The 26736-nt window shown below is 40.2% G+C and overlaps 1 protein-coding gene across 1 annotated transcript in view; it reads right to left on the bottom strand.

The window, feature by feature from the left end:
- Positions 1 to 1523: 1523 nt before the first annotated feature.
- ddx54 (DEAD (Asp-Glu-Ala-Asp) box polypeptide 54) overlaps positions 1524 to 26736 on the bottom strand; it is a 104805-nt gene continuing 79592 nt past the window's right edge. The window contains exons 16-20 of the mRNA XM_030149865.1: positions 13189 to 13337; positions 12137 to 12250; positions 11909 to 12013; positions 11688 to 11773; positions 1524 to 1997 (exon numbers count right to left, since the gene is read on the bottom strand). Coding sequence (XP_030005725.1) covers positions 1729 to 1997; positions 11688 to 11773; positions 11909 to 12013; positions 12137 to 12250; positions 13189 to 13337 — 723 coding nt within the window. The 3' untranslated portion in view covers positions 1524 to 1728. The remainder of the gene's footprint in view (positions 1998 to 11687; positions 11774 to 11908; positions 12014 to 12136; positions 12251 to 13188; positions 13338 to 26736) is intronic.

Raw genomic sequence — 26736 nt, 5'->3', positions numbered from 1 at the left:
GTATATCAATCATTGCCAGAAATTATGGAGCAATCTGGATTTACAGTATCACAAAAGTGAGAAATGTAACCATCTCAAAGTACAAATGTAGGACTGTTAATGTGAAATTTCTCAATATTGGTACAGTAAAAATAAATAATTCTGAGTGTGTGAGTAGTCAGAGATGTCTTCTACTCACGTACATTAAGCATTGCCAGAAATTATGGGTCAGTCACGTGTATTGTCATAGCATTTGGATATCACAAATTCTTCATTTACTGCTTCTAACATCTTACTTTGAAAACCGGAAGTCATACTGCCTATTCACTCGTCCGAGATCGTTTGAATGCATTTACCTCAAAGCTTAGGATACGTGGGTGCGCTAATTTTAGTGTCTGCTGGTTTGACCACAGAAAAACGAATGTCCGCTGGTTTGACCGCAGTTGTTTTTTGACAAATCGCACCCTGCATAGATGTATGTTTTTTTTTAAAACTGCCAGTATATTCCATGCTGTCATTAAAAATGGGTAAAAAAAAATGTTTTTTGTATAAATCTACAATGTGTGTAATTAAATGATCTGTTAAATAAATAAAAAGAATAAAACATACTCTTTTAGCAAAAGGGACATACTCTTTCTCAGAAAAAGTCATTATTGATCAACATTTACATGCTTAGCTATTTGTAGTCTATATGTAAATGTCCCTAACAGGGTGTAATAGGGTGTTTTCACTGGTGGCAGATGTTACAATATGTGATTTCGGCTGCCTTTTTAATTCCGTCAAATAACTCCTAAAAATGGTTGATTTTAGATATTTACTCATATTTAAAACCAATTCTCCTCCGTCGTACTGTGAGACCACAGATGCACTTCTGAACAGAAATGTGACCTTTTCCTCAGTGCAGCCATTTGTATCACACTGTTCCAGTATCGCTGGAAACGGGCTGTGTGTCAACCTGCACCAAACCCACACAATGCACTGTGCACGTCTATAGAAAACGGGGTGTTTCTGCACTGAAAACATATTTTGCATGTCTAAAGTTAATTAATTAGTAACATTTGAAACAGGTAGGTGTTGAACTGCACATTTCATCTTAAGTAATAAATGCCTAAATAAATAAATCTGAATCACTGGATATTTAACCCAATGTTTTCAATAAATGGAACTGAGAATTAAACAAAAGTCCGTATTTTCCCTCACAGGCAGTACTTCCAGTGGAGCTGCCCAGTACGAGGTGGCATCAAAAAAATTTGTGGAAAAAGGACAGTTGCAAAAAACGGTTTAAGCTATGTTTATTATGCTACATCTACGTCAATATACCTCTGCAAGCATTGATACCAGCCTTTAAGTCTGTTTGTGTAAAACTGAGGGCCATACGATTTAAGCCATGTCAAAGCTATATTCTTTTCCCTCCAATTTTTTGAAGCCCCCTTGTATTTACAGTCAGTCACTAACAGTAGCTACTTGTGCTGATAGTGAGTAAAACATCTGAATAATCGGTTTTCAGTCTACATCTAATGAAAATGAAGACATGACACAGAAAATTGCCATTCACATCTGTATTTACCCATTAGTTTACAATGTAAAGACATTTCATTACTCAAAAGCTTTTATGCAGACAAATCTGTATTAATCTAACACTCCTTAGATGATGAAATCCAGGTATGAGAATGTATAAATGGCATACATACTCTGTCTTAGACATCAAGTCCAGTAAGTGGTGAGGCGCCATGTATCTCAGCGGCGTCCTTAAAGTTTCTTCCTCATCTTGCCCTTCTTCTGTCCGCCTCGTCCAAACCCTGACTTCTTAATTTCCCTGACCCACTGCTTGTTCTTGGCGCGGAGCTTCTTGAGGCCTCCACTCTGCAGGAACTGGTGCTTCTGCTTTTTCTTGCGCTGCTTCAAAATCTGTTGGCTTGTCTTCAGCTCAGAGCGAATTCTGCGCCCACCGGCAGTCTGCTGAGGAGCCAAAGAGCTTTTGACCTGAGGGCCATGGTGACCTTGACCACGGCCGCGACCTGGGGATGCAATAGATGGAAAAAATTCACTTACATGAAAAAACAATACACAAATGAAGCATTATTTTTAATTTTCCATCAGTGTTCATTTCTTCTTTAAAATATATTTGTTCAAAAAATTAAATTTACCCCCTGCCCCCCCAAAAATAAAAATGATACTTGATAGTGATGTTAATTACCCTGCCAACCTAAGGGAAGACAAGAAGTACTGTTTTGGGTTTAGTTCGTTTCTTGTTTAACACTTCAGCAGCAAAACTATGGGTTGAACACATACCAAATTAGGTTTATAAATAGCAAGTGACCCAGAATAGATGTGGCTACATTTTGGGAAAAGTAGGTCAAAGTTAATTTTTTTTTTAAATCTTTTATTTGCTGAATTGTGTCAATCAATGAATCAAATTTTATTTATATAGCACCAAATCATAATTAAAGCTGGAAGTGGCATTGAAAGGCCCTCGCCACAGGCATGTCCAGTACAAGTATGTCCGTCATTCAGTAGGTGGCGCTCTAGCACAAAATTTTATGTCTTCTGATGAATGGGTGTAGGCCTGTGAGATTGACAACTGATTCAAATTTGAGGCAAATCTGTGTTCATTTGTTCGAACTGAGACAATTTTTGTAAAGGTAAATTTGTAGGGGGCACTATGCAGCCAAAATTCAATTTCTTCTGATGAATGGGTGTAGGACTGGGAGATTGGCAATTGACTCAAATTTGACGCAAATCGGTGTTCGTATGTCGGAACTGAAAAAATTTTTGGATAAGTAAATCTGTAGGGGGTGCTATAGAGCCAAAGTTCAATTTCTTTCCTTGAATAGGTGTAGGCCTGGGAGATGTACCACTGAGTAGAATTTGAGACAAATCAGGATTCGTATGTCCAAATCTGATGCAATTTTCATACAGATAAATTTGTAGGGGGTGCTAAAGAGCAAAATGGCAATTTCTTTCAATAAATGGGTGTAGGACTGGGAGGTTGACACCTGATTCAAATTTGAGCCAAATCAGTGTTTGTATGTCTGAACTGAAGCAATTTTTGTAAAGGTAAAGTTGCAGGAGGCGCTATAGTGCCAAATATAAATTTTTTCTGATAAATGGGTGTAGACCTGGGAGACAGATGTCTGAGACAAATTTGAGCTAAATTGGTGTTGGTATGTCTGAACTGAAGCAGTTTTAATAAAAAAATAACTTGTAGGGGGCGCTATAGTGCAAAGTTTCAATTTCTTTTCATAAATGGGTGTAGGCCTGGGAGATACACATCTGATTCAAATTTGAGCCAAATCGGTGTTGGTATGTCTGAGCTGAAGCAACAATGGTTAATTTTCGAGAAAACTTTGCAAAGTTTATAACCTCATCGCAAAAAAACTGTGACACCGATTCCAAAAATTCGGCTAACTTTTGATGCCCCACTTCTCTAGATACTGTGCACTCCCATGAAACAACAGGTGTAGGTATGGGAGACAGATGTCTGAGTCAAATCTGAGCCAAATCGGTGTTCGTATGTCCAAACTGACGTTATTTTTCTAAATGCACATTTGTAGGGGGCGCTATAGTGCGAAATTTCAATTTCTTTCAATAAATGGCTGTAGGCCTGGGAGATAGATGTCTGATTCAAATTTGAGCCAAATCGGTGTTCATATGTCTGAGCTGAAGCAATTTTTGTAATGGTAAATTTGCGAAGAAACTTCACAAAGTTTGTGACGTCGTCACACAAAAACGGTGACACTGATCCCAAAAATTTGGCTAACTTTTGATGCCCCACTCCTCTAGATAGTGTACACTAAATTTGAGCTCATTCAGCCAAACACCCAAGGAGGAGATAGTTAAAATACGACGTCAGCGAAAATGCTGACTCAGCATTTTGGAAATTTCAATCCAATATGGCCGACTAAGGGTTGGTTTTGGGGCGTGGCCATAATATTTTTTGTTTGTCTCCTGTCAAAGAATCTGTGTGCCAATTTTTGTGGCTCTACGACAAACTTTACGTTGGACGTGTTCCCATTGGCGTAATGTATTTCCACTTTTCAAGGGGGCGCTGCCATAGCATGTCTTTACTGACATCTACGAAACCTGTAACTAAATTCAATTTCTTGCACTTCTGAATTTTGGGCAAAATTTGGTGAGTTTTCGTAAAGGTTCAAGGGGTCAAATTTGAGCTCAAAGCGTAGGAGAAGGAAAAAATAAATAAATAAATAAATAAAAATTAAGCGGCATCTAAAGGCCCTCACCACGTGCACGTCCAGTACAAGTATGTCCATCGTTCAGCAGGTGGCATTCTAGCACAAAATTTTAATGTCTTCTGATGAATGGGTGTAAGGATGGGAGATTGAAAATTGACTCAAATTTGAGGTAAATCGGTGTTCATATGTACAAAATAAAGAAATTTTTGTATAAGTAAATCTTTAGGGGGCGCTATGCAGCCAAAATTCAATTTCTTCCATTGAATGGGTGTTGGCCTGGGAGATGTACCACTGAGTCAAATTTGAGCCAAATCGGTGTTTGTATGTCTGAACTGATCCAATTTTCATAAAGGTAAATTGTATTGTGTAAATTTTCAGTGTCTTCTGACAAATGGGTGTAGGCCTGGGAGATTGACAACTGATTCAAATTTGAGTCAAACCAGTGTTCGTATGTCCAAACTGAAGCAATTATCGTAAAGGTAAAGTTGTAGGGGTCGGTATAGCACCAAATTTCAATTTTTTCTGATAAATGGGTGTAGGTCTGGGAGATAGACGTCTGAGTCAAATTTGAGCCAAATCGGTGTTCATATGTCCGAACTGAAGCAATTTTAATAAAAAAAAAAAAGTTTTAAAAATTGTAGGGGGCGCTGTAGTGCGAAATTTCAATTTCTTTTAACAAATAGGTGTAGGCCTAGGAGACAGATGTCTGAGTCAAATTTGAGCCAAATTGGTGTTGGTACAGCTGAACTGATGTCATTTTTGTAAATATACATTTGTAGGGGGCGCTATAGTGCAAAATTTCAATTTCTTTCAATAAATGGCTGTAGGCCTGGGAGATAGATGTCTGATGCAAATTTGTGTGACAGTGGCGACAGTGGCGAAACGTGACCGCATCACTGGCGATTTCATCCCCATGCGCCCACTGCAGACTCAATAGGCACTGCGCCGTCTTTACTCGGCTTGGGCCTAATAATAATTAAAGCTGCAAGCAGCATTGGGCGGGACCTCGCACTGGGCGATCCGCCTCCTGTGCATTCTGCCTCCCGTGCGTTCTGCCTCCCATGCATTCCGCCTCCCGTGCGTTCTGCTTCCCATGCATTCCGCCTCCCGTGTGTTCCGCCTCCCATACATTCCACCTCCCATGAGTTCTGCCTCCCATATATATATATAAACTGAGGGTTTTAATTTGAAAGGGAATTTTCCTACTTCCTCTTCAAGAGACCTCATAGCGTCCTCCTATATTTTTTGTAGTGCTTGATGTAAGGAACATTTTGGCATTGTTTTCATGTCTCTCAGACATTCCTGCTGGCTGCTATGGCGGTTTCCATTTTTTTTGACATAGGCGGTGCTAAAGAGCCCATTTTGGCACCTACTGGGTTAATTTTTGCATTTTATCAAATTTCTCACCGGACCTGACATATGTGCCAAATTTGGTGAGTTTTTGAGCATGTTTAGGGGGTCAAAATCCAGTTCAAAGTGGCAGACGGAAAATAAAATAATAATAAATTAAAGCTGCAAGCAGCATTGGGCGGGACCTCGCACCGGGCATTCCGCCTCCCCCGCGATCCGCCTCCTGTGCGATCCACCTCCCGTGACCGTCGACACCTCAGCTCCACTCACACCTCTCCATCCCGATACCAGTTCCCACCCTTTAGTGCCTGTCCTCCTTACATCTCTACAGAACACCAGCGACCCTCTGCTGAAACCACCATCACCTTTAAATGAGACTTTTATTTTGAAAACCCTACTGTGTGTATGTGCATTTGTTTTGTATATGACAGAAAGAATCAGTTTGAAAAATAAATTGAAATTGTATGAATAACTGAGCATAAAAGTGATGATTTATCACCTTTAAGGCTATTATTTTGGAAAAACCCTATTGTGTGAGCATGAGTGTCTGTGAGAAAGAGTACTTTTGAATGAAGAAACACTGTACAAACAGTTGAGCGTTTGGTCAGAAAAATGAAAAGAAGTTATATAATAGACATTATGTATTATTTTGAATAGGGGTTTTATTTTGAAAAAATGTACTCTGTGTTCTTTGTAATGTGTGCAAAATGTCCAATATCCACAATACAACGCAGCAAAACCTGCTTTAAAATGTGAGGGGAAAAAAAAAAAAAAAGTCACTGCCCTGGTTTTAACCCACACCTCCCACATAGTAGATCACTGCTCTAACCACTGGTCTATTGTCAGACACAAAGTGGAATGCACTGGTAATCCTTATATACGGATTTTGACATTGTGAAAAGTGAAAGTAAACATACTCTTCAAAAAATCGCAATTATTCCATAACCGTACGTCGTATCTGAAAAATTCTTTCACTTTTGGATTCTGCAGACTTGTGGGAATTTAATGAGGTATAACTTTTTTTTGTCAAATCCCTGAAATGAATAAGCAGTAATTGCAGAAACGTAGAGTAACTTTCAAAGGCAGATTGCCAACTTCCTGTTGGAGTTAGCTCATGAGTTTCAGTGTATGATTTGTCGGGCTCAATCAGACCAACATTTTGGCATTTGTTTCATGTTTCTGTGACATTCCTACTGGCCGCTAGGGCAGATTTTGTGTGTTTTTTAGTACAAAGGTGGTGCTACAGAGTCCATTTTGGCACCCAAGGGGTTAATTTTGATATTGAATTAAAGTGTTCACCAGCCATGACATACATGGCAAATTTGGTGAGTTTTGGAGCATGTTAAGGGGGTCAAATGGCAGTCTAAAGTGGAAAAAGTATAAAAATAAACAAATTGTTATAAATCAATAACTGTACATCATATATCAAAAATGTATGCATGTGAGCATTGTGCTGAGTCCTGTGAACGTGTAGATATGTCACATGTGGGGAAAAACTCCAAAGTGAAAAATGAGTTCCAAACATGGCAACTTTGCGGCTTGTAAAAAAAAAAAACTAAGGCAGTTCTGGAAAAAGTACAAGATCACATTTTTGAGGAGGGTTCCCTCTATCTTTCGGTGCTATTTAGAAGTCAGGACGACAAACGGTGTCATACAAGTTAGTTTTAAAAATTTTATTTTGAAAGGCATATTGCGAACTTCCTGTTGGAGATCGCTCATAGGTGTCAGCACGTGATTTGTTGGGCTTGATTAAACGAATGTTTTGGCGTTGGTTTCGTGTGTCTACGACATTCCTACTGGAAGTTTGCAATTTGAGCATTTTAATTTGAAAGGCAAATTCTGAACTTCCTGTTGGAGTTAGGTCATAAGTACCCATGCGAAATTTGTCGGGCTCGATGAGACAAAAATTTTGGCGTTGGTTTCATGTTTCTACGACATTCCTACTGGGCGCTAGGGCCGATTTTGTGTATGTAGGGGGCGCTAGAGAGCTCATTTTGGCACTTATGGGGTTATTTTTTTCATTTTTTCAAATTTTTCGCCAGACCTGACATGTGTGCCAAATTTGGTGAGTTTTTGAGCATGTTCCGGGGGTCAAAATCCACTTTAAAGCGTCACGGAAAAAGAATATAAAAACGAACGAATAACAATAGGGCCTTGCTTGCAGGCAAGGCCTCTCACTGTGTGAGAGGGCCTTACCTTTCGGCTCGGTCCCTAATAATATCATAACGAACGAATAACAATAGGGCCTTGCTTGCAGGCAAGGCCTCTCACTGTGTGAGAGGGCCTTACCTTTCGGCTCGGTCCCTAAAAATGAACGAAGAACAATAGGGGCCTTGCCTTCTGGCTAAAACTTTATTTTGTGTGTGCGTGTGTTTACCATTTACATTTTTATCAGGTCTTCATTTTTATTCAGCTTTTATTCATATATAATTTTGGACATACATTCATATATTTCTTATGTAATTTTCATGTTTCTTCTCTATTGTTCAAATGTTCTTGTGTGCAGACAGTTTATCAGTGAAGTTTCTTGTCATGTTTTTAGTCACACAAGGAATCTGACTGTCTGTTCATGGTCTTACAGCACCACCTGGTGGTTTCATTGTATGCATTCCACAGGAAAAGATTCAGCCAATCAGCTTTCACCTTTTGTTTCCCTGTCAGTCTCCTCTTTGGTGTCGAATTACGAAACAGAGACAAAGCTCAGTCTGTGGCAGAAGGAGTCTGCCAGAATTTGCAGAAACAAACTGCGATTTATCCATAACGGTACATCCAATCTGAAAAATTATTGGACTAGAAGCAAGCACATAGACTCCTGAGCTTATTTAATGAATAATATTAGTCATAAGAGACAGAACTGAATAAGCAGTGATGGTGGAAAGCACCTGGTCTTTGTAATTCCTGGAAAATGGAATACATGCTGAGGCAGATTGCCAACTTCCTGTTGGATTTAGCTCATGAGTGTGAGTATATGATTTTTTGGGCTCGATGAGACCAACATTTTGGCGCTGGTTTCATGTCTGTATGACATTCCTACTGGCCACTAGGGGCAATTTTGTATGCTTAGATGGCGCTACAGAGTCCATTTTGGCACCTAAGGGGTTAATTTTGATATTGTATGAAAGTATTCACCAGACATGACATATGTGCAAAGTTTGGTGAGTTTCTGAGCATGTTGAGGGGGTCAAATGGCAAGTTAAAGCCAAAAAAGCATAAAAACTAACAATATTTTATAAATCCATAACTGTACATCCTATCTCAAAAATTTTTGCATGGGAGAGTTGGGGTGATTTTTCTGAATGTATGGATATATAACATGTGGGGAAAAGTCGGAATTGAAAAATTTGTCCTAAACATCGCATTTTTCCGAACTTATAAAAAAATAACTGAGACATTAATTAGAAATTTGTGAAGATAGTTTTTTGAGAAGGGTTCACTCTATCTTTTGGTGCTATTTAGAAGCCAATATGACAAACTGGCTTATACTAGTTTTAAGTTGAGGGTTTTACTTTGAAAGGCAATTTGCTGACTTCCTGTTGGAGTTAGCACTCAGCGCCCACTGGAACATTTGTAGTGCTCGATGTAAGGAACATTTTGGCATTGGTTTCATGTCTCTCGGATATTCCTGCTGGCTGCTATGGCGGTTTCTGTGTTTTTTGACATAGGTGGCGCTAGAGAGCCCATTTTGGCACCTACGGGGTTAATTTTTGCATTTTATCAAATTTTTCGCCGGACCTGACATACGTGCCAAATTTGGTGAGTTTTTGAGCATGTTTAGGGGGTCAAAATCCAGTTCAAAGCGGCGGACAGAAAATAATAAAAAACGAACGAAAAACAATAGGGGCCTTGCCTTCTGGCCCTACCTGCCCTCTCGGCTCGGTCCCTAATAATCTGAGCAAGAACAATATAGCCGTTTCTGTGGCAACCACGTATTTGGCCTTATTTGAAAGCTCTCGAGGTCCCCCACATGTCTGTGGGGTCAGATGTCACGTGTCGTGCACTTACACACACGACTGACCCCAAGTGGGCGTGGCCCATTAACTCCCATTCATTCCGAGCAGGTGTAAATATACGATTTGTGCACGTCATGTACATCTTTGGAAAGGTCTCAGTGCCGTGAATGTGAATATGTGTGAGAGTGGCGACAGTGGCAAAAGGCGACCGCATCACTGGCGATTTTGTCCCCATGCGCCCACTGCAGACTCAATAGGCCCTGCGCCGGCTTTCCTTGGCTCGGACCTAAATAGTAATAATAATCTGAGCAAGAACAATCTAGCCGTTTCCATGGCAACCACATGTTTGCAATTGACTCCCATTCATTCCAAGCAGGTGTAAATATGCGATTTCTGTCTATGTCATGTACATGTTCGGAAAGGTCTCACTGCCGTGAATGTGAATATGTGTGAGAGTGGCGACAGTGGAGAAAGGCGACCGCGTCACTGGCCATTTCATCCCCATGCGCCCACTGCAGACTCAATAGGCCCTACGCCGGCTTTACTCGGCTCGGGCCTAATAATAATCTGAGCAAGAACAATATAGCCATTTCTATGGCAACCACATATTTGGCCTTATTTGAAAGCTCTCGAGATCCCCCACATGTCTGTGGGGTCAGATGTCACGTGTTGTGCACTTACACACACATATGACTGACCCCGACTGGGAGTGTCCCATTGACTCCCATTCATTCCGAGCAGGTGTAAATATGCGGTTTGTGTACATGTCATGTACATGTTCTTAAAGGTCTCACTGCCGTGAATGTGAGTATGTGTGAGAGTGGCGACAGTGGCAAAAAGTGACCGCGTCACTGACAATTTCGTCCCCATGCACCCACTGCAGACTCAATAAGCCCTGCGCCGGCGTTCCTCGGCTCGGGTCTAACAAGAGTTATCTCATGACACTTCACATGCAGAGCTCATCAAAACCAGACTCTCAAGCCAATTTACAGAAACCCAACAGAATCCTCCAGGAGCATGCACTTGTGACTTGTGATAGTGGCGAGGAAAAACTTCCTTTCAACCGGTAGAAACCTTGAGCAGACCCTGATTGCTGGAGGACGGCCCTCTGCCTTGACCAGTTGGGGTTAAAGAGAGAGGGACAAGGAACAGAAAAAGAGAGAGGCGGGGGAGAAGGGAGTAGGGGGAGATACATGGATGCAATTGATGCACAGCAAGCTGAACTTGAACATCTATGGTACTATAAAATAAACACTATGCTGTCTATGTCTATGCAGACATCAGCACACACATAGACATGATGACATCAGCTGGATCAATGCCAAAATAAGCTACAATGCGTGCGAGGGGTGGGTTTTGTTGTGCCTGGCACCACTTGTTTAATTTGATTTGCCAAGTGACAGCAGAGGAGTTGAGTAGATTCTTGAGTAGTTTACTGAAAAATATCAAATGATTTTTTGCTACAGAAACAAAGTGCAGATGAATGGACAAAAGAATACCATATAAACACAACTGAAAAATTGTAAGTGATTCGGTAAAATAATATTGACCTATTCTCCTGTTCTGCTCCAAAAAAAGAAAAACAATACTTTTGTGAACTGTGCGAGTCCCTGAAGGAAAAAAAAGTCATGCAAGTGAACACATTAAATGAAGTTGGTAACTCACACATAAAGTGTCTGACTTATGATGATCCCAGGAACACTGAAATCTAGAAATACAACGTAACTAATGCTGTACGATTTGGGGGGAAATTGGCAATACCGCTTAGGCAAATACAAGATTTCATAGTCAAAAACAGAAATGTGACCTTCACTTTGCATGTTTTACATACTAACCCTCTGTTAAGTCTCCAAAATATCACTAGACAACAGAAGTTTTGTCTTAATTGCAGTCTTTTGTGATTATATATTTGCACAGGATAGTATTGTGAATATGATTCCATTTATCGTGCAGCCCTACTGTAAATTTAATCAACTAAATGGCCAAAGACTTCAATCACAATGATATTTTGCTGACTTAAAACAGGTCAAGTGACAAAAATGTGACTAACAATGTGATATTTTAGCCAAAAGACCATGACTAAGACTAAATCAAATTACACACTGTTTATCTCTCGGACTGTATTGCTTTTTTTTCTGTATGTACCACAGCCATTTATCATGTATGACAGGTACAATAATACAAAATGAGGTACAGATTAAAGATGCCCTCCTACCTCCTGGTTTCCTCCCTCCTCCCGTTTCTCCATCTGAACCGGATCCCATATCATCCACTTTGTATTTTTTCTTCCACTCCTCATAACTGCAAGCTTGTCAAGGCCAAACAACAAAACCAAAACCCATACAGATAAACAAAATGTGGAACAAAGTGTGGAGAACAAACAGTCCATATAAGAAAAATCAAATATGCAAAAAGAAATTTTCTTTACAAGGATACAAGTTCTTCTTCTTCTTCTTGTCGACCAGCTGCCCACTTTCTGTTCTGATCTTCTTCTGGTCTTCCTTTCCTGTTTCTTTGACAAACCGCTTCCTCTTGCGGTCCCTATAAATGACACAGACAAATTATAGTCTCCATTGCCAAAATCAGCAGCCGGGGTTTAAGGTATGCTGAAAGTGTGATAGAAATGGCAAAATAAAACAGAGTAAGTAACTTTTTTTTTTTTACCATCTCAGAATTTTTTTGTGTTGGTTGAGCTGTTCTCCTTCATCTCCCATCAGGTCCAGGACTGCAGAGGAGGCCTGCTGTTCAAAAGCACTGCCCTCTGCACCTAGACTCAATCTGAAACCACATAGAACACACAAGCTGATACACTGCATTCATGTCCAATGGGATTTCTTTTCCTTCAGGTATATAAAATAACAGAACTGACTTGATGACATGTGAACTGCTCCACCCTCCACACACTGATCACCTTGCACTTTAACAACAGGTCATGATGCTGCTATATTACAGTCCCTATTGTCACTTTATTTCCACCTTTAAACTGTTAATGCTGTACATGCACCACAACCTTAACCCTTTAACACCGAGACATTATTTCAGTGAAATAGGCTGCTTGGCATTTGCGGCTGCAGAATTGTCATAAAAGCTGCTGTAAGTATGTGCTTGTGTTTCTTTTTTCAGTCGTTTAGCTATATTGTGTGTTTTAGGGTCAAAACAGGGTGGAATAACAAAAAAAGACAAAGAGAAAATTTGAAGTTTTACAGGTTTTTACTAAATAAGTCAATCACAATGTATATGAATAAGAGATTTGGGATGTTTAACATAAACTGTAACACACTGAACATCAAGTATTTAAATTTTGGCCCAGTAGTTTTTGTTTTGGGGCTCTTATTCTATATCAGTCCAGTTACACCGTCAAACCTGGTAAAAACACAGTAAAAAAAAAAAAAAAGAAAAAAAAAGGAAAATCATGACAACACTGTGAACAACAGTAAAAACAATAAATGACAAGGAAAATGGTGTATTAAAAAAAACAACTCAGACTATTTTTTAGCACGTCGGTCTCACTGCTCACTGCAAGGGGTGTGCTGAGCATTCTCAGATGCGTACATATTCAGAGGTTTGTTTTATTATATTTTATGGCAGATTTTATGGTAGTTTTTAATCTATTCTATTTAGCTCTTATCTGTTTTACTTACCTAGGTAACTGTATCTCATTCTGATCATGCCTGAGACTGAATGACAATAAAGCCGAGTCTGATGTGTGTACTCACCCTCTCTCAGAGTTAAAGTCTTTGGGTCTGTACGGGATGTAATGTTCCTCATCTCTGCCCGCCTGTCTGCTTTTTTTGGATTTTGGCCTTTCCTCTACTTCTTCTTGGAACCCTCTCTTCTTCCCACCGACAACCTCTGAAAATACCCCCTGGTGGACAAATCACATATATACAGCTATGACAAACTAGTAGTGAAAACCAAAACCTGGCAGAGGTCTTGATGCTGTTCTGACATAGGTGTTTCAGTCAGTGAAGGATCCTTCAAGGCTTCAAGGACTGTTCCAATATTCATAATCCAGCTAAGGACTGAGTCTTTCCTTCTGAGATTTTTCAAGGATTCTTGTGTGGTTGCTGTAAGCACCCACGCTCCTGTGCAGGGGTGTATTAAAAAAGCTTCTAAACAACAAGGAACTGACAGCTTTGCCAGTGTAATCTGTAGTCATAGCAAAAGGAAAACAAACTGCTAAAACAATAATAGGCAGAAATACTGAGAAATATTATACAAATACATAATACAAGAGAACATTACAGCTTTGGAAATAATTATTGGACATTCTACGATTTTTTGGTATTTAAATTCAACCTACTGGACCTTAAGATATTCTGCCCTTGAATTGAGTTTTTGTGAATGAACAAATGTCCAGGACAACACTTTTAAACACTGGTTCACCTCAAGGTTGTGTATTGTCACCACTTCTGTTTATCATGGACACTGACAGCTGTAGAACTCCTTTAGATGGCAGGTTTATTGTGAAGTTTTCTGATGACACCATCCTTTTATCCCTCCTTCAGGGGTCAGAGTCCGATCATGGTCCTTCCCTAACAAATTTTGTCAGCTGGTGTGATGACAATCATCTGGACTTGAATGTCTCAAAAAGTAAAGACATGATCATTGATTTTTGACACAACAATGATGACCACAAAGTGAGTGTGATCCATATTGAAGATTGTGCATTCATACAAATATCTCGGCACTATTTTTGATTGTAAGCTCAGGTTTGATGCCAATACTGAATCTGTGGTTAGGAGAGGCCAATGGAGAATCCATCTGATAAGGAGACTGAACTCTTTTGATGTCAGCGACAAGAACTTAAGGAATTTTTATTGTTCGTTCATTGAATTCCTTTTAACATTCTCTTTTATCTGTTGGTTCAATGGTTTAACCCTGAAAGACAAGAACAGCCTGCATGCCATTGTAAAAACATGTTCCAAGATCATCGGAGACAGATTAAGGCGGGGTACACACCTAAGGATTTTCGCAATCTGAAGAGATTTTTTATCTGGTATAGACCCCACATATGAAGACAAAAAAAAAAAATCAGGTATAAACAGTTTTGATAGTACGGGAGACCGGGGACAGTTGTAAAAATTTTTGAAATTTCTGTCTCTAACTTTGAGCTCTTTTCACCCAGTGTCTTCAAACTGCTATGTAAACTAGCTTCAAGTGTCTGCTAATAAATGACCTAGAAAATGTCTGTGCAACACAAATAGAAATTGCATGACTTAATCTCAAACACAAGGAGTGAAATGTTACAATTGACCCCATAGTCTGGGTCAGCTGTAACATACCTTGGGGTAAAATGCAAAATTATAAAATCAGAACAATGACAATGAGTTAAGATATTGACTGACTAATGGAAAGAGTTGGGTTTCGTTTCATAACCAGCAGTTGAAGTCTCATTCCGTGACTTTGGATGTTTGCAGCCATATTTTTCTGCAAGCTGATATGCAAGTTCTCTTACCTGTAATGTTAAACATATAAAAAAAAAAATAAAAATAAAAATTCCCTATTCAATATATATTTTATATACTGCCACCAGTATAACTTTCATAAATTCAGCCTGACTTATCCTCAGTTCTTATGTGCTTATCTCTCGGGGACACAGTCCATAGTATGTATTAGCAGCACCTTTCAGATACTCTGTCATAATCCATTTTCGTTCATCAGCGAACACCTTTGTTGCAGAGTTGTAGCCTACTCGTGGAAGTTTGCTTGATCTTTTAACTTCTTCCTCCCTTTGCAGAATCTATATAGAGTGACATGGCATATAATTTTGCCACAGATCTGACTGACTTTATGTGGACCTTTACATCAGTGGATGTCCAGAGGCACCCCCCTGTCCGTCTTTCTCTTCTGGGACCTAGGCATGTTAAAACTAAAGAAAAAAAAAGTTGCAGGGTTCCCATGGTCATGAAATTCTGGAAAAACTGTTGAATTTTAGCTTGGACTAGGTTGTGACATTTTAGAAAGTGTTACAATCTACCCCAAGCAAGTTTTACAGGAAAGATGCAGAAAGAACCGCAATCCAAATACCCCCCCACCAGACCACTTTAACAGCTTCTATGACAGATTCGACAAACACAACACAGACATCCCCTTAAAGGCCCCCCACATCTCAGAAGAGACCCTGTTTCAGGTGACATATACACAGGTCCTCAGCTCACTGAGGCAGGTGAATCCCCTCAAGGCTGTAGGACTGGACCATGTGGCACGAAGGGTCCTAAAGGCCTGTGCAGAACAGCTGGCGGAGGTCTATACAGACATCTTCAACACATCTCTCTCACAGCAAACAGTCCCACGCATCTTTAAATCCACTGTTACTGTGCCAGTCCCAAAAAAGGCAAAAATAACCACAACAAATGACTTAAGACCTGTGGCACTCACATCAGTCGCCATGAAGTGTCTGGAAAAGCTGATCTTAAAACACATCAACTCCACGGTTCCAGACACAGTGGACCCCCTCCAGTTCGCCTACTGCTCAAACAGGTCAGTGGACGATGCAGTGGCCCTGACACTTCACCACATCCTGCAACACCTGGAGAATCCAAACACATATACTTGGCTCCTCTTCCTGGACTACAGTTCTACCTTTAACTCAGTCAGACCAATGAAGCTCATTGCAAAGCTGGCAGACCTGGGAGTACCAACAGCCACATGTAACTGGACCTTGGACTTCTTCACAGACAGACCACAAGTGGTGAAGATGGGGGAGAAGGTCTCTGCTGAGCTCACGGTGAGCACAGGAACTCCACAGGGCTGCTGCCTCAGCCCTAAACTCTTTGCACTGTACACCCATGACTGTACATCCTCCCAGGACAATAACATTATCATAAAGTATGCAGACGACACAACCATCCTCGGCCTCATCAAAGGAGGGGATGAGTCTGCATACAGGGACCTGGTTCAGAAGACCACCAGATATGGGTAGGAGAACCACCTCATCCTCAACACAGACAAAACAGAAGAACTTACAGTAGACTTCAGGAGACGAGCCCTCCCTCTGCAGCCACTCACCATCAAAGGGACTGTGGTGGAGAGGACGGCCGGCCCTAAGTTCCTCGGCCTTCACATCACAGAAAGCCTCAGCTGGGCCAAAAACACTATTAAAACAGTGAAAAGAGCTCAGCAGAGGCTGTACTTTATAAGGATGCTGAGGAAGGTGGGGCTTGGACGTCGGCCCCTCATCCAAGCCTACAAAGGACTCGTTGAGAGCATCCTCACCAGCACCATGACAGTGTGGTATGGCAACACCACGCTGGCTGAGAGGAAAATGCTGCAGCGAGTCATTAAGACTGCAGAGAGGGTCATTGGCTTGGACACAATTTACAAACAGCACTGCTGGAAAAAAGCACAGAGCATCCTCAGGGACCATCTTCATCCAGCTCATGCTCTGTTCCATTGGGTGGAGTCGGGTTACAATCTCAGACACCGCTGGCCAGTGAGCATCAGCTTCTTCCCAACCACAGTCAGACTCGTGGCACAAGACATTAAGGAGGGTAGGAAGTACCCCAGGACACGAGTCCACCACATTGACACAGATACTTACAAATACCATGCTCTTAACTGAATGTGCAATAACCTGCTCTACCTCACAGTATTTTAATTGAACATGCAATAAACTGCTCTACCTCCTAATACTTTAAATTAAATGTGCAATAACCTGCTACATGTCACAGTACTTTTAATTCAAATGTGCAAAAACTTGTTTGCTACCTCTCAGGACTCTTATTATTATTACTATTACTCTTTTTCATAATACTCTATTTTTTACAAATTCAAAAAATGAGCTGTATGTGCAATATCTGTTTTTTTTTTAGTATGTTTTAGTTGTGTTTATGTTTTGTATCTGTCTTTTACTTTTTCTTCACGCTCCCTTTTCTGACTCAGGGAAACGCACAAGAATTCCAATGCGCCTATACTGCTATGTATCTGTGCAAATGGCAAATAAAGTCTATTCTATTCTAAGTAATCACAGAAAGACTTACAGATTCGTGACACTTGAGCTATGACTGAGGTTTTATAGATTTGATGAAAAATTGGTCATGCAAGTCTCCCGCACCTTTAAGACTTTAATCAGTGAATTTGGATACTACTCAGGATATAAGGTAAATATAGATAAAACAGAGGCTATGGACATCAATGGCAAGCTACCCCAAAACGTAAAACTTCAGACTGGGTTTAATGACCTAGTGATGGTATTAAATATCTCGGTATATTCATTCCCCTATCCCTACAAAACCTATATGATGCTAATTATGCCAAAATAATTCCATGCATAAAAGGTGACCTGGATCGCTGGTCTGTGCTCCCTCTCTCTCTTCTGGGACATACTGAAAGCATCCACATGAATGTTCTGCACCGACGTCTCTATTTATTTTAAATGTTACCCATAGATATTCCTAAGCTTGTGCTCGACAACTTAGATAAAATGTTGTCAAAATTCACATGGCAAAATAAGTGTCCTAGAATTAGACTTAAAACCCTACAACTGTCGAAGTCCAATGGAGGCCTAAATCTACCAAATTTAAAATTCTATTTCTGGGCTGCAAAAATGAAACCCTTGATAGAATGGTTTCAAGATAACACAAAGACGCGATGGGTTAATATTGTGTAGCAGGAAGTAGGAAGTGACATCGCTGGTAAGGAGGGGGAAGGGAAACTTATAAATGAGACACACCTGAGAGCTGTGTGTGGAGGGAAACTCAAACAAAGGAGAGGCTGGAGGGAGGTCAGACCTAATGGAGAAGTGAGACTGAAAAGGAAAGGAGGAAAAAAACAAAAACAAAAAAGAAAACCTTAATGTGACTTTAACTGAAGAATCTGAAAATGGACCGGTGTGGACCCAGGAGTAGTGATGGAGAAACTGAAGCTTTCTGAACCACTGAATCAATCTGAAGCAATTGTGTTGAAATGGTTCAGTGCTTCGAAGCATTTGATACAATTAAGTGTAGTGACATCTGCTGGATAAAATTACTCACTGCATTCACATTAACCCTTAATAGGTAACCTGGGGTCCCAGCAGACCCCACGTTTTTAATTTTTTATGTTTTCACGCAGTAAAGGAGAATTGTACTTCACGCAGTAAAGGAGAATTTATTTGGAAAATAAAGCACAATTTTGTTATATTTTTTTCGTTTCATTGCTATCCTTTCATACTATAAGCAATAAAGTACCGTAGCTATGGGGGGCACCATGGTTACCTATTAAGGGTTAAACAAAGGGCAAAGGGTCATGAAACAGTAAGGCACTGTTGTGTTTGTTTAACAGTAAAGGATCAATAGAATGTGCAGCTTGAAATGAGTGATTATTTTCTTTTATAGAAAATAATATACTTGTGTGATTGTGCCATCATATAATACTATATGTTTTAGATATATGTTTTTGAAAGTGATAGAAATACAGAAATATGTTTACAAAATAAAAAGAGTGAAATGCTTGTGCAACAAGGGACTGTGATGACAGTAGTTGTATGAAATGCTTGTGACATTGGGAAGGGGATTTGGGTGTTTCAAAGATTTTCATTTAAAAACAAAATCATTTCAGCTGTGTTTGGTTTCAGTCTGTTCCTCTTCTTTGAGATGACTTCTTCAGCTTTGGAGAAGACCCTTTCGCATGGCACTGAACTTGCAGGCACATGTAAATACTGTTGACCAAGCTTGAAGAGATTTGGATAAACTGCTGCCCTCGAATGCCAGTATTTTAAGGGGTCTTCTCCTCTGGAGAGGTAGGGCTCAGACAAATATCGCTGAACCTCCACTGTTGTGTCAGTTGTTGCGTAGGCTTACCTTGTCCGGTTACTCCAGGAGCAGCTGGAGCAGCAGGAGCAACTGGATTGGGTGTAGTTTCTGGGTGGCTTGAGCGCAGGTGCCTCAGCATAGAAGAGGTGTTATTACTAAAGACCAACTCTTGAGCACAGATCAGACACTTGACCTTTTTAGGGGTAATAAGGTCAAAGTGCCCCCACACATATGACCTAGCCCTTTTAGGTGGCCTTTCCTCCATTCTCCCTATCTGTCCTTTCCTCACCCTCAAACAATTAGATAAACAGTTAATGCTCACACACTCACTTTACACTCACTTTCACACATTCACAAACAAACAAACCCACATAAACACATACAAACAAACAAACACACAAACTAATGTTTGTCTGCATGTGTGTATGTATGCATGTGTGTATGTATATGTGTGTGTATGTATGTGTGTGTGTGTGTGTGTGTGTGTGTATGTATGTATGTATGTATGTGTATGTGTGTATGTATGTATGTATGTATGTGTGCACGTGTGTATGTATGTGTATGTATGTGTGTAGCTATGTGTGTAACCATGTCCCAATGCAAGTTAATCTGATATTCTACTAATCTCACCGTAAACCTCACCCTCCCTCGTTCTAAATCACTGAAACTGTGCAACACAAGCAAAACTCCTCCTCTCAAAAACCCACAACCTTCTGAGGGATTGTGCCCATTTATAAGCATTTGGAGTTTGACAACCCGCCCTTCATTCAAAGCTGGCGTGACACGTTGCCGATACGCGTGTGATGTAATGAAGCTTCATTTGGGGAGTCACGTGATTTTTCACCTGGTGAAGCGAGGCTTCAAAACATCTTGTCGCAATACTTCTGCTGTGTGAAACACCGACACGGAGTCGAGCGTCTGCTTCAAGCGTAACATCACTACCCAGGAGTCTTTAGAAGAGCATCTGAATCCCTGGAGCAGGCGGACCTGTTCTGCTCGACTCAGTGGTTACTCTATCTCGGAGGACACCTACAAGCAGATAAGTTCCCCTTTTTTCCCCAAACTCTCCTGGCTTCTCCCGTCTGGCCTGAAGATACCCCTGTTCTCTCTCTCCCCCTACTCAACACACATATGCCCCTAACCTCCAACCTGCCCTGAAATGGACCCCATTCATCTTTTCCCCCTTCTCACACACAGACACTCACACCCTATGAACTGAACTGAACTCATCTCCATATTCACCATCATCCCCTGGAAAGAACTGAAGGACCCTGAAGACTCACTCTACATACATACACTCCTACACACTCATCCTCCCTCTTTACCTACATGAGTTAAATTTTTTTTTTTTTTTTTTTTTTTTTTTCTGGGACTAACTACCTGAGTTTAATTTAATGTCTGTTTAATTTACTGTTTAATTTGTGATTTAAAACTTGAGTTGATGAATAATCTGAAATATTTTGATGATGTTGATTGAGGAAATTAAGAAACTTTAATTTCATGCTGTTGTCTGATATGTCTTTTGTAGCAATGAAGTGAGCAGCTGTTTTTTTTTTTTTTTTGTTTCTTTCAAATTTAAGTTAAATATGTAATAAATTTGACAGGTTGAAGGTAATTTAACCCCTCTCCTGTCTGGCGCCCAACATTTTACTTTTGTTTATGTTTATTGAGACTTCTACACTACAACTGAAAAACAACAATGTTAAGATCCCTTACAAAGCATGCCCTTTCTAGATGCTCCCACTGGAGAGATGTCAGACTGGACCAGGGTCACTTTTAAAATATGGAGTAAAATAAAGTGTGCGTTTAAGTTCCCAAAGTTAATTTCACCTTTGATAAATATTGGCTATATGAAGTCTTTTACACCCAATAATCTAGATAACAGCTTTAAAAAATGGTCAGAAAAGGGATTGATTTACCTGCATCAGCTGTTTGATGGTGGTATACTTAAAACATTTGAGCAGCTGAAAAATTACTTTAATCTCCCCAGTGCAAATTTTTTGGGCTATTTGCAACTTAGAACCTTTCTGACGACTCACAAGGGATGGGATAAATTCACAAAACCTACACCCCCTAGAAAAGTATCTGATAGAGTTACAAACTGGAGATGGAGAAAAGAAAAAAATTTCTAAATTGTACGGTATTCTCTTATTTATGAATCAAAATAACTCCTCACAGATAAGAGGTAGATGGGAGGCAGAGGCAAATGTGGACATATCCGAGGATGACTGGCGCGATATATGCACTGAGACACATCTGGTTACAAATTCTAACACATGGAGGGAATTTAAATGGAAACTAATTACTAGATATTTCAGAACACCAGAAATAGTGTCTAAGATGGGTCCCCAACATCCCAGTTCATGCTGGAGGAACTGCGGAGCCCATATAGCTAATCACACCCACATATTTTGGCTTTGTCCTAAGTTAAGGGTGTTTTGGAGGGAGGTTTTCAACACCCTGAAGGATGGTTTTAACATGAACATCCCACAAAACTTCACAGTGGCAGTACTGGGAGTAATACCTGAAGGTCTGGATAGAAAGGCAGATAAATACCTTTTGAATATATTATTCACCGCTGCCTTAAAGTCTATAACCATCAGTTGAATGAAACCAGAACCTCCCTCATATAATACATGGATTCAAAAAATTTGGGATATTTACCAGATGAAGCAGATCACATATTTGCTCAGGCTTCAGAAAACCATATTTACTAAAAGATGGGAACCTATGTTACCCTTGTTGTTGCAATAATATTTATTGACGATGCAAAACTTCATGTTGTTAATCAGGGTATTATCATTCTGCCTCTGACGAAGATTTATATCTACAGCCTTATATTTAGAAGTGGACATTGTCCGTTTGCTCTAATTGTTATTGTTTTCTTTAATTTCCATCCCGTGTTGTCTGTGGAGGTGTGTTGGAATACAATTATGGCTGTGAAGGGGGAAACGAAACTAATGGAATCGTACTTTATTTGTATACATTGTACTGTACTGAAAAAAGAGAAAATGTAATAAAAACTAAGTTAAAAAAAAAAAAAGAAAAGATGGTGCTGATTGTGCCATTCTCATATGTTTCTTTTGTATCCTATAAGAGAAGATCGATCTGTTGTCGGAGGGAAGGTCTTCTTTAGCATTGTTGTTCAAAGGATGACAATCTACCTAAAACAAAACAACTTGATTGACACGTCGGTCCAGAAAGCTGGCATACCCGGTTTCTCAGGATGCTTAGAACATATGAGCATGATATGGCACCAGCTCCAATCTGCCAAAAGGGAAGGAAGAGACCTGCATGTGCTATTCCTAGACCTGGCCAATGCTTTTGGATCAGTCCCCCATTCCCTCATCTGGACAGCCTTTAATTTTTTCCACATCCCAAATACCATCACAAACCTGGTCAAAAACTACTTCAAAGACCTGCAGTTCTGTGTCAAAACAACAAAATATATAACATCATGGCAGTCACTACAGGTAGGAATAATGGCAGGATGTACCATCTCCCCACTAGCCTTCACAATGGCAATGGAGGCGATCATTCGAGCGTCCAAGTGGGTGGTTGGAGGAGAATGTCTGCAGTGTGGACAGTGTCTACCTCCCATTTGCGCCTACATGGATGACATGACGACCGTAACATCTACCGTTGCATGTACGAAACGGCTGCTTGAGAAACTTCAGGACAACATCACATGGGCAAGGATGACGCTGAAACCTAGCAAATCCAGGAGCATATCCATCAGCAAAGGGAAACTTGTGGACCAGAGGTTCTACATCAAGGATACACCCATCCCTTTGGTGTCAGAGCTACCCATTAAGAGCTTAGGGCGCTGGTACAATGAGAGCCTCAAAGACTTTGGGATTGGAAAATGCAGGTTGATCTAGACCAGAAGCTCATCTTTCCACCTGAGATAATTACAACTAATCTCAGACCAGACGTGGTCTTATGGTCAACATCGCAGAAGTGACTGCTCATCGTAGAACTGACTGTACCATGGAAGGCTGCAGTCAGTGAAGCATACGAATGCAAACGCCTGAAATACTCTGACATAACAGCAAAGGCAGAACAACGTGGCTGGTGTGCCCATGTGCTTCCCATGGAGGTCGGATGCAGAGGCTTTGTCGCTGGATCCACAACCAAGCTTCTGAAGGGGATGGGAGTGTGAGGACAGGCCCTTCAGCAAGCCATCAGATCACTGTCGGAAGCTGCTGAGCGCAGCAGCAGCTGGCTATGGATAAAGAGGAAGGACCCCATCTGGGCTGCAAAGTGACCACCGGGGGTAAAAGCTGAGGGGGCCACACCAGGGACGCTTGGTGTCGCCGTTGAGCCCTGTGGAGATGTAGTGGGCCTATCAGCGAAACATCAATGAAGCAGGATGCCCACCTGAAGACCCCAGTGAAGTGTTTACCCCTACCCCACTCATCACCAAGTGCCGTTCAATCAGGGATTGTAATACCAAGTCCTATGTGCTCAACAGATCTAACCGCCGGCGTACCTTTTTTTTTTTTTTTCTCCCCCCTTTACAGCGCCATCGACCCAAACCGCCATCAAGGCAGGTAAGTATTCTCCATCAACCCAATCAACCCAAACTGCCATCAAGCCAGGTAAGTAGTCGCCATCGATCCAAACCACCATTGTGGGCCAATCAACGAAGCATCAACGAAGCAGGGGGCCCACCTGAAGACCCCAGTGAAGCTTTTACCCCTACCCCACTCATCACCAAGTGCTGATCAATTAGGGATTGTAATACCAAGTCCTATTAGCTCAACTGCCATTCTCATATGTTTCTTTTGTATCCTATAAGAGAAGATAGATCTGTTGTTATTGTAACTTTGTTGTTGTCCTCCGTTTTATTTGCTCAGGGGTGAGGGGAGGAGGAAGGGGGATGGATTCCTTTTTCTTTCTTTTTCTGCTATGTGATGTTGTGTCTGAAAATGTATGTATGTAAGAACATTTTAAAAATCTATAATTTTTTAAATTTTTTTAAATTATTATTTTGTCAATTAAAAAATTAATTTTACAAGCCAGAATAGTTGCATTATGTGGTACACACAATAAAGAAATATCTAGTTTTGTAACAAACAGCTCTGTAGTCTGCACCCCTCTTTCATGTTAACACTGTTACCTCAACACATTCACCTTGTTCAAACCGTGATTTTCTGAACTTATATAATTCTATTTTAAGTAGCGCTGTCAAATGAAACATTTTAAGCAGATTAATCACAAGGTTACTGTGGATTAATTTTGACAAATCATGATTGAATATCATTCATTTTTAATCTACATTAATTGCGTTTCATTTTGCATAAGCAAACAGACTCAAAAAAGAAGGGAATATATATGCACTTAATGTGTTTGTCACAAGATGGCTGACATGTTGTGCCAAACGGCCCAAAATGCATTGCCAGAGACGTTCAGAGCAAGGTTATAATAGTTTTGGATTTTTAATTATAGTTACGTTTTATTTAGTTTTGACTTTTTTTTCTCTAATTCAGTTACTTTTAATTAGTTTTTAGAGCACGTTTGCTAGTTTTTATTAGTTATCATTTTTTTCTGAATGCTTAGTTTTAGTTTAGTTTTAGTATTAGTTTTAGTTATTTCATATATTTTATTTTCCTCACCATCCTATTCAAAGAAATTAGTGAGGCATGTTGAGCCGCATTATGTAATAAATTCCCATTATGTAATAAAAGTTAAAAATGTAATAAAAATGTCACGTCATCTTGTAATAAAGCCGCATTATGTAATAAACTGACGCATTTTGTAATAAACTACCTCAGTGCATTATATAGTAAACTTTTTTGCATTTTGTAGTAAGTTATTACAATTTGAGAAATTTATTACAAAATGCACTTGACACATTTTTATTTTCAGGAAAATGTAATAACATGGTTCATTATGTAACTAGAAGCACTCGGAGAGCGCAGACCTCCGCCAAGGCTGATCAGTGGGCCCCCCCGTGGGCCCCCCCACCCCCGATCACCACCAAAATTTAATCATTTCTTCCTTATCCCATTTCCAACAAACCCTGAAAATTTCATCCAAATCTGTCCATAACTTCTTGAGTTATGTTGCACACTAACGATCAGTGGCCCCCCCCCCGTGGGCCCCCCCACCCCCAATCACCACCAAAATGTAATAATTTCTTCCTTATCCCATTTCCAACAAACCCTGAAAATTTCATCCAAATCTGTCCATAACTTTTTGAGTTATGTTGCACACTAACGATCAGTGCCCCCCCCACCACCGCCACCAAAATTTAATCATTTCTTCCTTATCCAATTTCCAACAAACCCTGAAAATTTCATCCAAATCTGTCCATAACTTTTTGAGTTATGTTGCACACTAACGGACAGACAAACAAACAAACAGACAAACAAACAAACAAACAAACCCTGGCAAAAACATAACCTCCTTGGCGGAGGTAATAACGACACTCAGGTAGATTTTTTTGCCCTCTTTAATTGAAGTAGCCCTGCAGATTAGTAGCTGTAGTAGTGGTAATGATAGCCTACCTATTACCATTACATTCGCAATTAGTCCACACACTCCAACATGCACACACAAAGTAGAAAATGCTGAAGTTGAACAATAAATGGATTTATTTCTAAACAGAACTTTTTTAAGGCAAATTAAAATATTTTGATCAATATAAGGTGTGTAGCCGGATGACGGTGGAGTGAGTGAACAGACTCAAAAACAGAAGTATAAATTATATTATCTTCCTCTCCGTGTCAAACCAAATTCCTAAACAACCATGCTGATTGGTCCGTCACCAGGTCAGTACTGGGACATCCTTTGCAAATGACATTTATAATGACAGATGATCTTAAAGAATGAGCCTAATGGACTCGGTTTTGACACTAAGCTGACCTTTTGCCTCTCAACATCTGTGTCCCATTATTCTTGCTTATCCAGAGGTGAAGATGAACCCAGAAACGAACAAAGGACTGAATGATAAAATCCCTATATGTGCGATGTTAATAATGTATTACATTATGTGTTAATGTTGATTAACTCAGCACGTTAACTCTTGTATGCATGTAATACTTAAGCCATTTGCCTGACCTGTGGTTTCACATATGTGTATCCTGATCATGTTCACGGTGAATTATGTGAAAGTAAGAGTATCACTGCTTATAGCATGTCTGAATAATCATGCTATTATTTTACTGATGCTCAAGTGAGGTTACAGGTGATGTATAAAGTTTAAGAGGATCTTATTTGAGGATGCAAAGTTTTCTTACAAGGCTAAGCCACAGTCCTCTCCCCCTCTGTCTTCCCAAGAGGGAAGAGAAACGTGATATTTTTGAATATTCACGAGGAGGCGTTTTCCCGCCGAAAACAGACAAAGAAGGCAACGCCCCAAGGCATCGATAACTCATCTATATGTACGAGGAAGGCGTGGCAAGCTGGTTTTTGGACAGAACTATAAAAATGAATGAAACCAACTTCTCGGAAGAGTCTTTTCCCTCTCGGGAGTCTTTTCCATCTCGGGAGTCTTTTCCATCTCGGGAGTCTTTTCCACCTCTC

The sequence above is a fragment of the Sphaeramia orbicularis genome, chromosome 12, assembly GCF_902148855.1.
Source record: "Sphaeramia orbicularis chromosome 12, fSphaOr1.1, whole genome shotgun sequence".
In the NCBI taxonomy this organism is placed as follows: Eukaryota; Metazoa; Chordata; class Actinopteri; order Kurtiformes; family Apogonidae; genus Sphaeramia; species Sphaeramia orbicularis.
Note: the sequence above shows the minus strand (reverse complement) of the source record. Positions and strands in the feature narration are given on the sequence as shown.